The following is a 13,677-nucleotide window of genomic DNA, read 5'->3' as shown; positions in this document are numbered from 1 at the left end:
CAAAGGTCAGATAGGAAAAGTAGCTTTAGAGATTAATTTCTCTAGAACTAGGAGACTAATGATCTAACTTCTGATTCTGTTACAACTTTTCTGTATGTCTTCAGGAAAGAAAAGACATTTCCATGCCTCTCTTGCTCTCTGAATCCTACTATAATTATTATTTCTGACGTTAAAAAAAACCCAAAACATTACGTCTGCGAAGTCTCTCATCTTTCAAATAGAATTATAAATACTAGAAGGTCTGCCCAAAGCAGGGGTGAAGAAAAACTGGATATAGCTTCTCTCAATGCCTGTCAGTGCAGACTATACAAAAGGTCATTACAACCTGAGAAGGTGTTCCAAGAATTTTGGCCTCAAAAATATTCAAGCTGCTGACCTTTAGCAGTCCAGCAGAGTGAGCAACATTTATGTTTTGATTTAAGCTTTGAGCATGGAAACAAATGAGTGTTTTTCTCAGGCTTCTGGGTCAGTCTTCACAGGAATACTTCTTGAATATTCATTTCAGTAAAAGTTACAGGCACGTGAGATGTACAAGATACACCTTAACATTTGTACTACATCCAAGGTTTGACCTTAAAAAGGAGGTTGCAACTGAAGTTTTTTTGTATTTGGACTTGTAGGACAAAAGAACCTACTCAATTTTTCCTCAAACAGCAAACTAGCAGCTTAGGTCTAGCCAAACCTAAACATTTAATCTTAATATAAAACTGATGATTCACAGCATCATCTAAATAACTCCATATTATCCCAAGATCTGCACAGATTTTTTCCAACACTGCCAACAGAGTCCTCTCTACAGCTCACTGGGCTCATAACACACTTCAAAACAGCATGGGAGGGAAGAAGGATCTGGCAGAAAAGAACATATTAAGAAAAGAAAACCACATATGTACCTTCTTTTTGGCCCAGGCTCTTCAGTGCTACTGTCCCACCTTTGGGACATTAACAAGCTAAGTTCCATTTCTTCTTTCTCGCACTGTGGCTCATTTTCTTCATCATCACTGTTCTGAGAATTTCGACAGCTTCCAAGAGAACGATGGTGAGAGAGTGTTTTGTGATGTCCCATCCGATATCCATCATTCTCCAATCCAGCCAACAGATCAATCATGGCCTCATCAGCACTACTGTCCACTGCAGAAAAAGCCCATACAAGTAGAATCTGTATTTTGTTCTACTTGTAAATGATTAGTTACAGTCTACCAGTAAAAAACAAAACCAAACAAAACCAAAGAACCCCTCAACATTTTAAAATCTACTAGTTTGTTATTGTCTAAAGCAAGGCAGGCTACAGAAACAAAGCTCTCTTCAGATCTTATTTTTTCAAGTTTTGTGACTGGTTATCTTTTCTAGCTCTTCACCTAGAATCTTGACCACCTTATTTTCTATTTCTGCTCTCCTCTTCTGATTATAGTAGATTTAGTGGAAACACTCCTCTCTCTCCCCCTTCCTCCCATTACCTCCTCATATTCAGTAAAGCCCCACTCTCCCTTTTTATTTCAGCATGAGTGATGGCTTCTGAAGCATCACTGCCTTCTCTTGCTCTCACCATTTCAATGGCTGCATTAACTTTGTCGGGCACTTCTCTCTGTATCACTTGGAAGACTTTCAACCACTGCATCTCATGGAAGGTGATGCTGATTTTGACCAATTAGTTCTTCTTTCCTTCTGTCCTTTACTATAATGCTTAACTTCATCTCCCTTTTCACTGTAACTTATTCTCTTATTAGGTTCCTCTAAACACAAAGTTTCTCTGATTTCACTCCTCCCTTAAAACTTATTTTTTAGTTTCTTCTACTTGATCCAGCTTGCACTTACTCATGCATTTGCCTTCTCATTCTTTATTTTTATTTCTTAAACATCCTTCCAAGTCAAAAGTTTTTTTTACTCTCCTCCTGCTTACCTTTCATCTGACCTCATAACCAATTTATGATCTCCAGTCTACCAGGCATCTTTGTTACTTCTCTCTCCTCCTCTGGCTGAAGAACTACAATCTCTACTTTCCTTCCTCAGGAAATATCATATGATTTACAATGATCCTGAGAATCATATAAAATAGGTCTCAACATCGATGAGGAAGGCATTTTCCTTATTTTACAAAGGCTTCACAAGACACCATGCAACCATTTAAAATGGGAACCATTCCCTTTGCCAGAGTTCTGAATTAACCCACTTTGAATTGTACTTTCTGTTCTTGGTTCCTTTGCCCTCTCTGTGAGGTCCATCATTAAACTCCAACCTTTACTTCCCATTAATATAAACCTTGTTGTGTACTTCACAGCAGCAGCAGTACAAGTAGTGCACTTCACAGCCCCTGTGACACTACGACTCCACAGAGACATAGAAGAGACTAGTCCATGTTATCAAAGAGCGTAAGAGACCCAAAGATGTAGCACGTTACTCATGGTCACACAGGACACCAGCAATTAGTACCCCATGATAAGACAAAGGGGGGGGGGGGGGGGGGGGGAACCACAACAACCACCCACAAGCAACGAAAGAAAGAAAGAAAATGTCATAAATCTTCATTTGATTCCCTAGCCACTGGAAAAAACCACACCCTTTCAACACTCCTATTTGGTTGAGCAATTCACACACATAGTCATAAGATGTACCCTATATATTAACCTAGCCACTTCTCATCCTCTCAGCACAGTCTTCTCATTCAAAAAACCCTAGATAAATCAATGCTTATGTTTGCCAGCTCCCACATAACTTCTTTACTTATAGTTCTCTCCATAAATCCAAATCCTTGCCCACAAAACTTCCATAACCAAAATCTTGCCTACTTCCTGCAAAATAAAACAGCACTGAAAAATACTCTTAATCTCACTTCGTCCACTCCTTTCTTTGCATGAAAAGATTTTATATTATTATATACTGTATTACCCATACACATATATTGTTGCCCATATTGGATCTTGTTGCCTATGCATATATGCACATCGTATATGTATCAAAAGCACTGGAGGCTACCGGTTTTCGATATTTTCCCCCCTTTGCAACTTGTAGTATCAACTTTAGTGCATATTAACATTATACCTTATATTTACATAAGGATGCATATAGAGATAGCATGAACTATGTGCATTATCTCCTCTAGAGTATTTGAGCTACTTCTGCCTGAAGCAGCTTTTCATACAAGTACCTTTGTTGTGTTGTTTTATTGTTGTTTCCCCCCTCATGCCATCCACATTTGTTTGCTGTCATGGTTTTCTTCCCCCTCTTTAATATTTTACTTCTTGTTTCTTTGCCTTCAACCATTCTTTTGTATCCATAAATTTTGGGAAATTCTCTGCTGCAACTTGCTGCTCATTATCAGCCTACTATCCTCACCAGTATCTTCAGACAGCTGAGCTTCCAAAGGTAGCCCATGAGCATGTTCTCTACCATAACTGTAAGAAATATGCAGTAACTGCAAGAATATAATGGATAGACAACCAAAATCCTCTTTATTCTGATAGTTTTAGTCTTATAACCCTATGAGCATAGGGAAGAGCAACACCCGTAAGAGACTGCATTGAGCTGACCTGGCAAGAGGACAGGCTTAGTGAACCAGTGAAGCACAGCAGCCTCTACAAATACACTACCCTGGTGACATGTTTAGAAAATATAAGGTGGTGGTGGTTTTTTTTTTGTTGCGGTGATAGGATGTGTATGCGTGTGTGAACTCTCAATCATCTTGATAAACTCCCTGAGGTAAACTACTTACTTTCTTTCGTGACTGGTAACATAAGTGAACACGAAGACTGTGGAACAATAAAATAGCCTGGAAGAAAATACATTCCAGGCATACTCACTGAAAACTGTAGTCTGACTCAGTCTTTGAGACAAAGGCTGAAAGCTCTGACTATTCTCCACAATGTTTAAAATTGCTTCTTCATTAATAAGTGCTTCCTCTTCTTTATCAGTATGCATCCTACTGGATTCTTAAAAGAAAAACAAAAAGTAAATGGATAAAACTTCAGAGTCACAGACATCAATACATTGCGAAAGTAAGCCACTTTAAACTGGATTTTACTACTCAAGTATGTGTCCATTATTTGCTGTGGCAATTTTAAAAAGGCTTACTCTAACAACGATGAAAATAAAAGCAAAACTACTCTTCAGTTTTACATAACTGACAATCAGATCTTCCTTGACTTCTGCTAATAGTATAAACAGCCAAAGCATAACATAGATTTATGCCTAAACAATTATGCTATTGAAAATACTCACCTTTTTTCATCTTTTTATCTTTATGCACTTCTACCATATTAGCTGGCGTACACTGAAAGGCTTCAGGAGAAAGTACCTCAGAATGTAGTGTTAGCTCAGCAGAGAACTCCTCTGATCCATTACTGTAGTCCACTGATCCTGACAACGTTCTAGTTAATTGAAAACCAATTTTTAAATGCATATTTAAGGTTTGCATTGAATACTATACTTTATGGCAAATGGATAAACACTTACACAGAGAAGTCATTTTGCTTGAGGATTTCTTTAAGTCTTTTCTGAAAAAATTTTTCACTCTCTGTTGCTGGCACAAATCCACGGTCTTCAAAATAATAAAAAAAATTTGTTACTCAGTCTTACTTCAACATCTCAACACAAAGAGCAGCTAAAATTACTAATTCTATTAGGAAATGGCTCAAAGTTGAAGTGCCCGCTTATTTTAAGTGCCAAATTGGAGGGCTGATTTTTCAACTGTATTTCAACAGTTGAAAATACTTTGTGCACTCCCATTGATCTCATTCGCAACTGTATCAACAGCATTTACAAATCATGTTGCAATTACACCAAGGTGAGCATCCAGAAAAAAAACAAAACCCAATCAGTGAACAATTTTGAAAAGTCTGGTTTATGCAGCCTGAATAACATTACACAGAAACGCAGGGGGAAAAAAAAAAACCCACAGTCAGAAAGCAGTCTACCTTAGCCAGGAACCTGCCTCTTTCCTTCTTGCAATCCTCTGGCTTACTTTCCAAATATTGTTCATATTTTAAAAGAAACACAGCCTAGGTTCTACAGAAAATAGCTCTCTTTATTATGCAATTAATTTGCAGAGCGGAGTCTTCTCTATGCAATGAATTTTATAGAAAAATACAGGAATTTGTCCATCCTTTTAAAATTTTCATCTAACATCACCTTAGCTATAATTCCACAGAAGTTCAAAGGAGCTGCCCTTATGCATAAACTACCATGGAAAGGTTCACAATAAGAAATGTAAGTTTGCCAGTATTTAAACATTTAAATGCTTTCCATCATAAAGTGTGCAATCTTAACCGTCATTATCTTCGTTCTGCCTAGGATGCTTTGCAGCTAGCTGAATCAAGATGTTTTTAAGCAAGGTTATGTATCTTGCTTTTAAAATTGGAATACACACACTGGGCAACAGCAAGCTTGGAACTGAAACAACAGTACATCTAAAAAGCCCTCAAAGTTGATATACTGATTTAAATTCTACCTCCTGCTTGCTTCTCATTTGCAGTTTTTTGAAAAACAGATGCTTTTTTTTTTTTTTTTTTTACCTTGTGACTCAGGTGGCTTAATCTGAGAAGATTCACATTTCTGCCTCCGTCGCTGCTTTTCATCTTCCCATATAGCTTGCAAACCAGGGTTCCTCCCAATCTGGGCTGAAATACACAATAATACATGAAGGAAAGTCTGTCAATGTGATGAAGAGCATTCTTCCCCCCCAAATTTGGTTCTGACACACTTTTGTCATTCTAACCTGTTATTTTTTTAATTGCATTTCTTGCCTACACTAGGATTTGGTGTAATTTAAAAGTTAAGATGTAACTATTTGTCTTCTAGATCTCCTATTTGTTTTCTAGTTCTTTTGGCGTATGTATGTACATACACACCAATAGTTGATGTTGATATTTCACTTACTCTCCTTATTGGTCTGAAACCTTTTTTTAAGCATTAACAAAATTATCTTTCTATTGCTCTTTTCTTCCAGAGTTTTGGGTGGGTTTTTTTGGTTTTGTTTTGTTTTTTTTTTTAATTTTATAAATATGTAGATCACCAATTCACTGACACTGAAATCTGGGTTGTGGCTTAACTATGCTGAGCCTTAAAAAAAGATGACAGTAGTTCCTGTCCTAAAACATTTTTCATGGAAAATTATTAACACTTCACCTTCAATATCCAGTTGATTTAAAATGTCAGCAGCTACTGCATCCACCTCCAATTCACAGGTACTTTGTGGCTCAACACCTTTCAACATTAGAGAGCTGTGAAAACATAAATACCACAGGTTTACTTTATCAATATGTTGCTTTTGAAACATGCATCACCACTGTTCTCTAGCTGGACCAACATCCAAAATATTTCTGGGGGAATGGGGCTGAGTACCTGAATACAGAATTACCAGTTCTCATCCTCACCTGCAATTCCTTAAATTAATGGTCATATCCAAATCTAATTAGATGAGAAATTTTATCTCCAACTTAAAGGGATTAGCTTTTTCTTTGGTAGAAAAAAAGAGAAAGAAGAGGTAAACAACTCTAAATACTACAGCAAGTACAATAATGTTCTCCTCCTCAAATACAAATTGAAGTGTTCCACAGAATTCTTAGCCAATAGGACCATCTGCGTTTGCATGATCTTACACCCAGAGAACACAGCAAGAATTTTTCTCTCATTCACAGTTCAGAGCAATGCAAGACAGTTTAACCTTTCTAGCTAAGGGAAGTGAAGCAAAAAATGTTTTATTTTTCAGATTGTATTTATTTAGGGGACTTAGGAATAGCCTGGTGAATGTAAACAGGGTATTCACATCCCAAACACAAGCAGAACTAAGGGTAACTGGCTTGGTAAAGACTAGAAATGGATTCAAGCTTGTTGTATAATGATCTGATCATCTTCCCACTATGCGTTTTCAGATCTGCTAAGGTCAGTGGCCTTCCATCTGTTTCTGTCAGCGAACTAATTTTAAGGAGTCCATGGAGGAAACTAAGAAAGAGAAACCTTCTCCCAGGTTTATGTGCAAGCCTGTTTACCGTTTCAAAAATTTTTAGGGAAACACAGAAAATCCTCTCAAAGCTCCCCATCATTAAAATATGCTATTCTTCAGCTAAAATATGCTATCGCTTAGGAGTCTTTGTCTAGGTTAATTAACTGGTGACTTACAACATCTACTTGTATTCCTACATTCCCTGACATGCACAGAGCCTCAAAAATATCAGCATGGAATATAAGATATAATTAATTAATATTTTCAGTGCTCTCTATAAGCTTTGAATAGAAGTCACTATAGCACAAGGAGACAGTAGATAATGTAATTAAAAGCTGGATATCCCCAACACCTTCTCTGAAAGTTAAGTATTAAATCCTAAAAAAAATAAAGTAAAATTAGACTGCTTTGCTTATGTTGTAAAAGCAAAAATCTAATGACTTCTCAGGAAACAGCAGAGAACTCAACCAAAAAAATATTTTGAATTTCTAAAAGGCTACAAGGCATCATCTTTATTATCAAGAGATAAGATAGCACACCAAGAAAAAAAAAACCACCCACAAAACTGACCCCTTCATCATATTCCCAACCTGTAATATTTGGGAGAGAAAAACATTTACTTCTAATCTTCCTTTTGTAGAGGTCTATGGTACATACCATAAGCAAACTATAGATTACATGAAGCTAGTTCAGACGTGCTCTTCCTTAAGAGGGTTATCCATGGGCAAAAGCATGTAGACTTGCACAGAAGAAAGCTAATTAAAACTTCTAGGATGTCTCCTGCAAGGAAGCTCTAAACTATTTGTCCTGACTTTGAAGCAGCAGAGACCAAGAGGTTCTCTCAAATGCACTGCAGATGTTAAACTGGCTTAAACAACCCAACCCCAAACAGAAGGTAAAGGGCCGCTTTCAAGGCAGCTTCGGTGGTCGACTGCTTTACCATCACACCAGAACTCCTGAGATACTCAGCCCATGCAAAGAGTCCAAGCTCCAAGTGAAGTACAGAACAAAGGAGTACTTATAAACAGGTGCAACATTTCTCCTGTCTCACTTCCTCCTGGCCCTCAGCTTTCTTTGCTTCCTGCAAAAGATCAACCCTTTCCTCCACAAACTGAGGCCCTACTGCCTGAAGGGCAAAGGCTGAGATATCACCTTATAAAGAAGAAAGGACACCCCCCCACCCCCCCAACAAATTAAGCAGGCTACTTATCTGAAGGGATAACATAATGTGAGCTTTTATTGACTGCTGTCCAGTTCTGCCAGCAGAATGGAGATCTAACATTTCTGAAATGTATCAGTGTACCATATGGCTTAGTTTAAAATAGCAAACCCATTCATTTGTCTTTACAAAAGCAAGAATTATTTATTAGATCCACAATAGCTTATGAACTTCATAAAGATTAAGAAAGGCACTGGAAAACAAATACTTTACTGTGTAAGACTGTTAGGTGACAGTATCATGCACAGAGAAAAACAAGGTAGTTACAGACATAATGAGATTGTTAGGCTGTATTTATTTGTCCACCTATGAAGAAACAACATCAGTCGATTGCAATACCAACTGCGTTTTGCATAACGCAGAAATAGCTTCCTGCATTGTTAGGGAGAACACCGAGACCTTACAAGGAAATCAGAAAATTATTTTTAACCATAAAAGAGTGAAGTTCTGAAAAAGTCCACTTTTTTAAAAAAAAAAACAAAACTGCAGGGGAGATTAAAAAGCCCAGTAAACTCATAGCTTAACTCTTTAGGCAAACAACTGGACAAGACAGAAATAAACAGTGTTAGAAATGTAAGCAGAAATTAAGGCAGTTCTAGAATATCTATTTACTGGCACTTATAAGGAAAAAGGGAGGACTGAAAGGAGATCTAGGTTATTTGGTCATTGACTCTTTGTATATATCGCAGTAATACAGAGTTTGATTTGTATTAATAGTTCAATTGCTCAGCTGATGCTTAACTTGACTTCTAGGCTAAGAAAGAAATATTCCGCAATGTAAGGCTGATAGGGTTTAGTGTGATAACCTCAACCTCTGTACAGCAGATTTGGCTTTCAAGAATCATCTTTGCTCTCTTCCTGTATCACATTATAATAGTGGAACTTTTTTGGAAAGCAAAATCCTGTGTTATACATAATATGAAACTAAGAAACAAACCAGAGATCTCAGCAATCTGATTTCTAATGGAGTGAGGGATAATTAAAAAAGGAATAGGCATCCTGAAAGCCAATTTTAGAAATTGCCTGAAACCTAACATTTTGAAACCATACAGTTTAAAAGCAGAGAAAAAGTTTCTGGAATAATTTCTTCCCAGTCATACTTCTAAAATTTGTCACATCACATTTTATGGCTGCATTAGTACAGTAAATGTATTTTTTCACTATGTAAATGTATGTTTCACTCGGTTATAGCAAAAGAAGGCAGAGCAGGATATTTCTTTATTCTTAACATCCAAAAGTAGTCTGGCAGAAGTAGTGAAGCACTTACCACATAGAATTCATTAACAACTGTAAGATGCTATGCATTAATATATGATTACTAATCCCTCCAAGTCAGCTGTACTGTTTCAGAGTTATTGTGAGAATTAGGAGAGCAGATCACAGAACTCCTACACCAAAGCAGCTCAAAGCAGCATACCCTAATGCACATTTTAAGGACAATCCATTGCCATCACTCCCCTCCCTTCGCAGTCATGCCATCAGCTGAGAAACAAGTCCATAATATAATCAAAATGCACACTTTTCACATCACGCACTTTGGGTGCTTGTATTCATCAAAGCATTCAAACAGAGCCTGCCTGCATGGCAGGCGACATGAACTGCAAGCAAGCCAAAACTTGCATTTTGATCACAGAATAAGAAAGAACTGCAAGATCACTGGGAAACAAGAACAAGGGAGGAGGCCGCAAAAATTCTGTCCGCTCCTTTCACGAAATCAAAGTGTTGCTGGGAACAAGTGAACAGGGATCGCAACATACAGCAGTCACTGCCATCAGAGGAGTTCCTGATTTTAATACTTTCCTTTGCTAAATGACATGTGTAAATGACCAGAAGTCTGGTCAAGATCTGTCTTTAACTTGTTTGACAGACACAACAGCAAAGCTTTGAGCTTTCTACTTTCACTAATTTCCTCTTTAGAAAGAGTCAAATTAAAAAAAAAAAAAAAAAAAGAGAGGAAAAAAAAGGAGGGGGGAAGGGAGAAAGAAAAGCTCTTGAAAAGTTCAAGAAAAAGTATATTTAATGTTAGTGACCTATTTCTGAAGACAGCTTGATGACTAAAACTAGTAACCAAAACATTTACCTTTCCTCTGACAAAAAGACAGCTTTCTATTCTTTTCGCTTTAACTAGTTACAACATTTTGTCAAAAAAACATGTCTTGCTTTTCCACATCCCTATCAAGAGTGTGACCAGTGATTTGTCTTGAAAACTGATCAATATCACAGACAGAATTGGCCAAGAGCTCTCCAAGTAATCAGATTTCTTATTTATTTGGAGATTCTAATATGGATTTAGCCTATAAAAATGACACTAAATTAAACACTGCTGCATTCAAAACAAACTGGTAGTTGTCACTATAACTTAAGTCTTTTTCCATAATATTAATCTGAAGCATGTTCTTTGTCTGCAACTCACCAAGATTCAAATGATTTGGGCAATTAGAAGCAGAAAAGCTCATTTTGCCCAAGCTCTAAATCAAACAGATAAAAGGAGTCTTTCTGTCAAAAACTACAGTATTCCAATTAACATGGCATATTATTCAAATTAAAAACACTGAGCTAACAAGAGCCTTTTTTTGAGATAGATTTAGGTTTTACCATCATAGTGTTTTCAGGATTAAGGCAGGGCTGGCAGTCAAAAGTGCACACTCTGAAGACTGATGTGGAGGCTAAGAAAGGCAACTGACACACGCAGTAAGATTTTTGTAAGACTTTTGTCTTCTCAGTACAACTGGGTCATTAACTTGGCATTTAACATCCTTGTCAAGGTGAGTCACTAGACACTTGTGCTAACAGAAGTCAGGGCAGTAGCACCACAAGCTTTTGCAACATCCAGGTAAGCCACAAAGGCCAAGGAGCCATTTGTTCCCACTTCAGGAAAAACCTCAAAGGGCATATGAAAGCAGAGCAGCTTCAACTGCCCCTTCTAACATTTTAATTTACTCTGAACGAAACAAAAAAGTCAGAGGGAGGAGTACAAACTGTTCTGAAGTACAGTTCTTTAATATGATTACATGCTTCGAGAACTATTTGATCTGAGTACTATCAATAGCTGTTAGGTTTGCTAGTTTTGCTCACCTAAAACAACCATGCACAACACACCAGGAAAATACACAAGCAACTGTATCTCCCACTCTCCTAGATCAGGCCACGTTTCCTGAGCAGCTACAGTGCTGCAGGTGAAAAAACCGCATGAAGAAGTCAGAACACATCCAGTCTCCTTGCTGTAGTTGTCTAAAAATATGAACTACTTCAGGTCATTAGTAGTTTTTAGGCTTCGGAAGATACTCAGAAGTGGTCTGTTTGACACAGACTGCCCTATGCAAGAACCACCTGCCTCACATCACATGCATCAGTTTTGCAAAGAAAAACGTGGTTTTATGTAAAGTCAAAACCATGATTTGAGAATATCTATATTAGAACAAGGTTACAAAAGAAGACTTAGCAAGTCACAGACAAAGCTTTTCATAACATCTAGGTTTACATTCTCTTTTGCAAAATGAGATAGAATTGTTCACATGGTACAACTTGTAATACAGATATATGAAAGGCAGGGTTAAGTAAGGTGGCATAGGAATTGAAGCAACCCAGCTGCAAGAGAACAGAAGTTTACTCTCCTAAGCAGCATAATAAATGAGGGTTGCACAACACTGGGCTGCCATGGCTAGGCTACTTGGGATACTCAAATTCATTCAAAACTACATTTTACACCTGCACACTATGCTGAAAAACTGCAATACAAATCCATCATACCTTTGTATAAAAAAGCTCCAATAAATTATTTTGAGGACAGAGAGAATGGGCTTTATTTCTGAACAAAGTAAAAGTTTGTTGGCACTGTCCACTGGCATAATAATAATGATAATGTAGGATGAAACCTGTTCTCAAAGGAAGTACCAAGGTTTGGTTCCTCAGATGCTGAGGCAATGAATTAAAGCAACAGTGGACACACAATTTAAAGAATGCCCACTACATCAAAGCCCTCAAAAACCTTGAAGAATGGAAATCAAAGTCAGTGTCTTAATTGGTGAATTAATGACAACATTAATGACAGCCTAGGGAAACAAGTTCTGTGATGATCACTTCTCAGGTATTTATAATGTTAAGCTGAGAGGAGTATATAAGAAAATATCCCCACCGAGAATCTTAAAGGTGTCACTCAACTACACTGATGAGGACTGTAAACCTTGACATAATAATTTTCCATATTTGGTTCATGGAAGAAAAAAAATGTCTTTGCAGGATATTCCAGTGAGTTGAATAATGCCCATATTTTATTAATAAGAATCAAATGGCTAAATAAAATCATGTACGTCCTGACAAATGAGAAAAGCAATTGTGACAGCCACAAATCTTGTAGATATCTTCAACATTACATAACTGCCAGACTGTGCAATAGTGTTATTTGTCAGATCTCTCAATTTCCATACAATCTAGCATTCAATAGCAAATCTATGATTTAAAAAAAGAAAGTGATTCTCAAAAGCATTCTACCAATCACTCTGCTTTTAACACATCATGTCCAAGTGATAGACTTGACTGGCAGATTACTCCAAGCCTGATGTTTACCAGGAAGTTTTCTCACTGGCACTCATGGAAGTGTTTCATCATTTATTATCAGCTACCTGAGGGATAACATAAATGTGTCTCATGTGACGAACTCCTCTTGTCAAAACTGTTGGGATAGCACTGCCAGGCTCAGGTGACTACTGCCTATTTTAAGGTGGCTTTGTAGGTTCCAGTCTGATAACACTGGCAAGTATCATACCTAAAAGCCTTACACCACCAGGGATTACAGCACACTAGTGACTTCGGACATTTGTCTACTTCATAGCAGAATCACTCTAGAATTAGATTAAAAAAAGAACTGTCCCTGGCTTAATACAGTATACTAATCATAGCGGCAAGTTAGTAATTCAGAGATTTGCCAGAAGCAATACAGGACATGGCTGGGTTAAATACTGTTCCGGAGAAGCAGCAAGGTAGCAGGGTGCTATCTAGTACTGAAGCATGAGTTCAGTCACCAAGACACTTTGGCAGAGTTCTCAAATGTTTATTGAAATAAGGAACCACCACTGGCATTTACTCATGCAAAATGGCACTAATGTTACATATGTAATTTTTGAATGACACTTTGCAGGCAAGGACTTGGCAGGTGCACGTTGGACTATCTCTAAAATTTATCCTCAATGTACATAAAACCAAGGACAGTGAGTCTAAACAGACATCCCAATCACTAAGACGCAAGACAGCCCTAGAAATTTTGCAGTCTCAAACAACATTTGACTGTTTCTCCCCTTTTGCTTTTTCTTGAAAGGAAAACTAACAACATATGTGTACAGGTGAAGGGTAGGGAAAAATTTGAGATCTTCAAATCTGATACAAAGGACAAGCAAAGACTTAGAATTCAGTACTGACACACAGAAGAAATTCCAAACACTGCTGGAAACAGCAGTCAAATGGTGAAATACAGTAAGTAAATTTTTTTTCCTGAATAATTCAGTTAAACATCTTGACCTGAACT

The 13,677-nt window shown here is 37.4% G+C and overlaps 1 protein-coding gene across 1 annotated transcript in view; it reads right to left on the bottom strand.

Moving 5' to 3' along the window:
- REV3L (REV3 like, DNA directed polymerase zeta catalytic subunit) overlaps positions 1-13,677 on the bottom strand; it is a 126,144-nt gene that overhangs the window by 51,197 nt on the left and 61,270 nt on the right. Inside the window, exons 6-11 of the mRNA XM_064447455.1 lie at positions 6,121-6,215; positions 5,508-5,612; positions 4,450-4,534; positions 4,216-4,364; positions 3,798-3,926; positions 894-1,131 (exon numbers count right to left, since the gene is read on the bottom strand). Of these exons, the coding sequence (XP_064303525.1) occupies positions 894-1,131; positions 3,798-3,926; positions 4,216-4,364; positions 4,450-4,534; positions 5,508-5,612; positions 6,121-6,215 (801 nt within the window). The remainder of the gene's footprint in view (positions 1-893; positions 1,132-3,797; positions 3,927-4,215; positions 4,365-4,449; positions 4,535-5,507; positions 5,613-6,120; positions 6,216-13,677) is intronic.

Source organism: Phalacrocorax carbo, chromosome 3, assembly GCF_963921805.1.
Source record: "Phalacrocorax carbo chromosome 3, bPhaCar2.1, whole genome shotgun sequence".
Taxonomy (NCBI): domain Eukaryota; kingdom Metazoa; phylum Chordata; class Aves; order Suliformes; family Phalacrocoracidae; genus Phalacrocorax; species Phalacrocorax carbo.
Note: the sequence above shows the minus strand (reverse complement) of the source record. Positions and strands in the feature narration are given on the sequence as shown.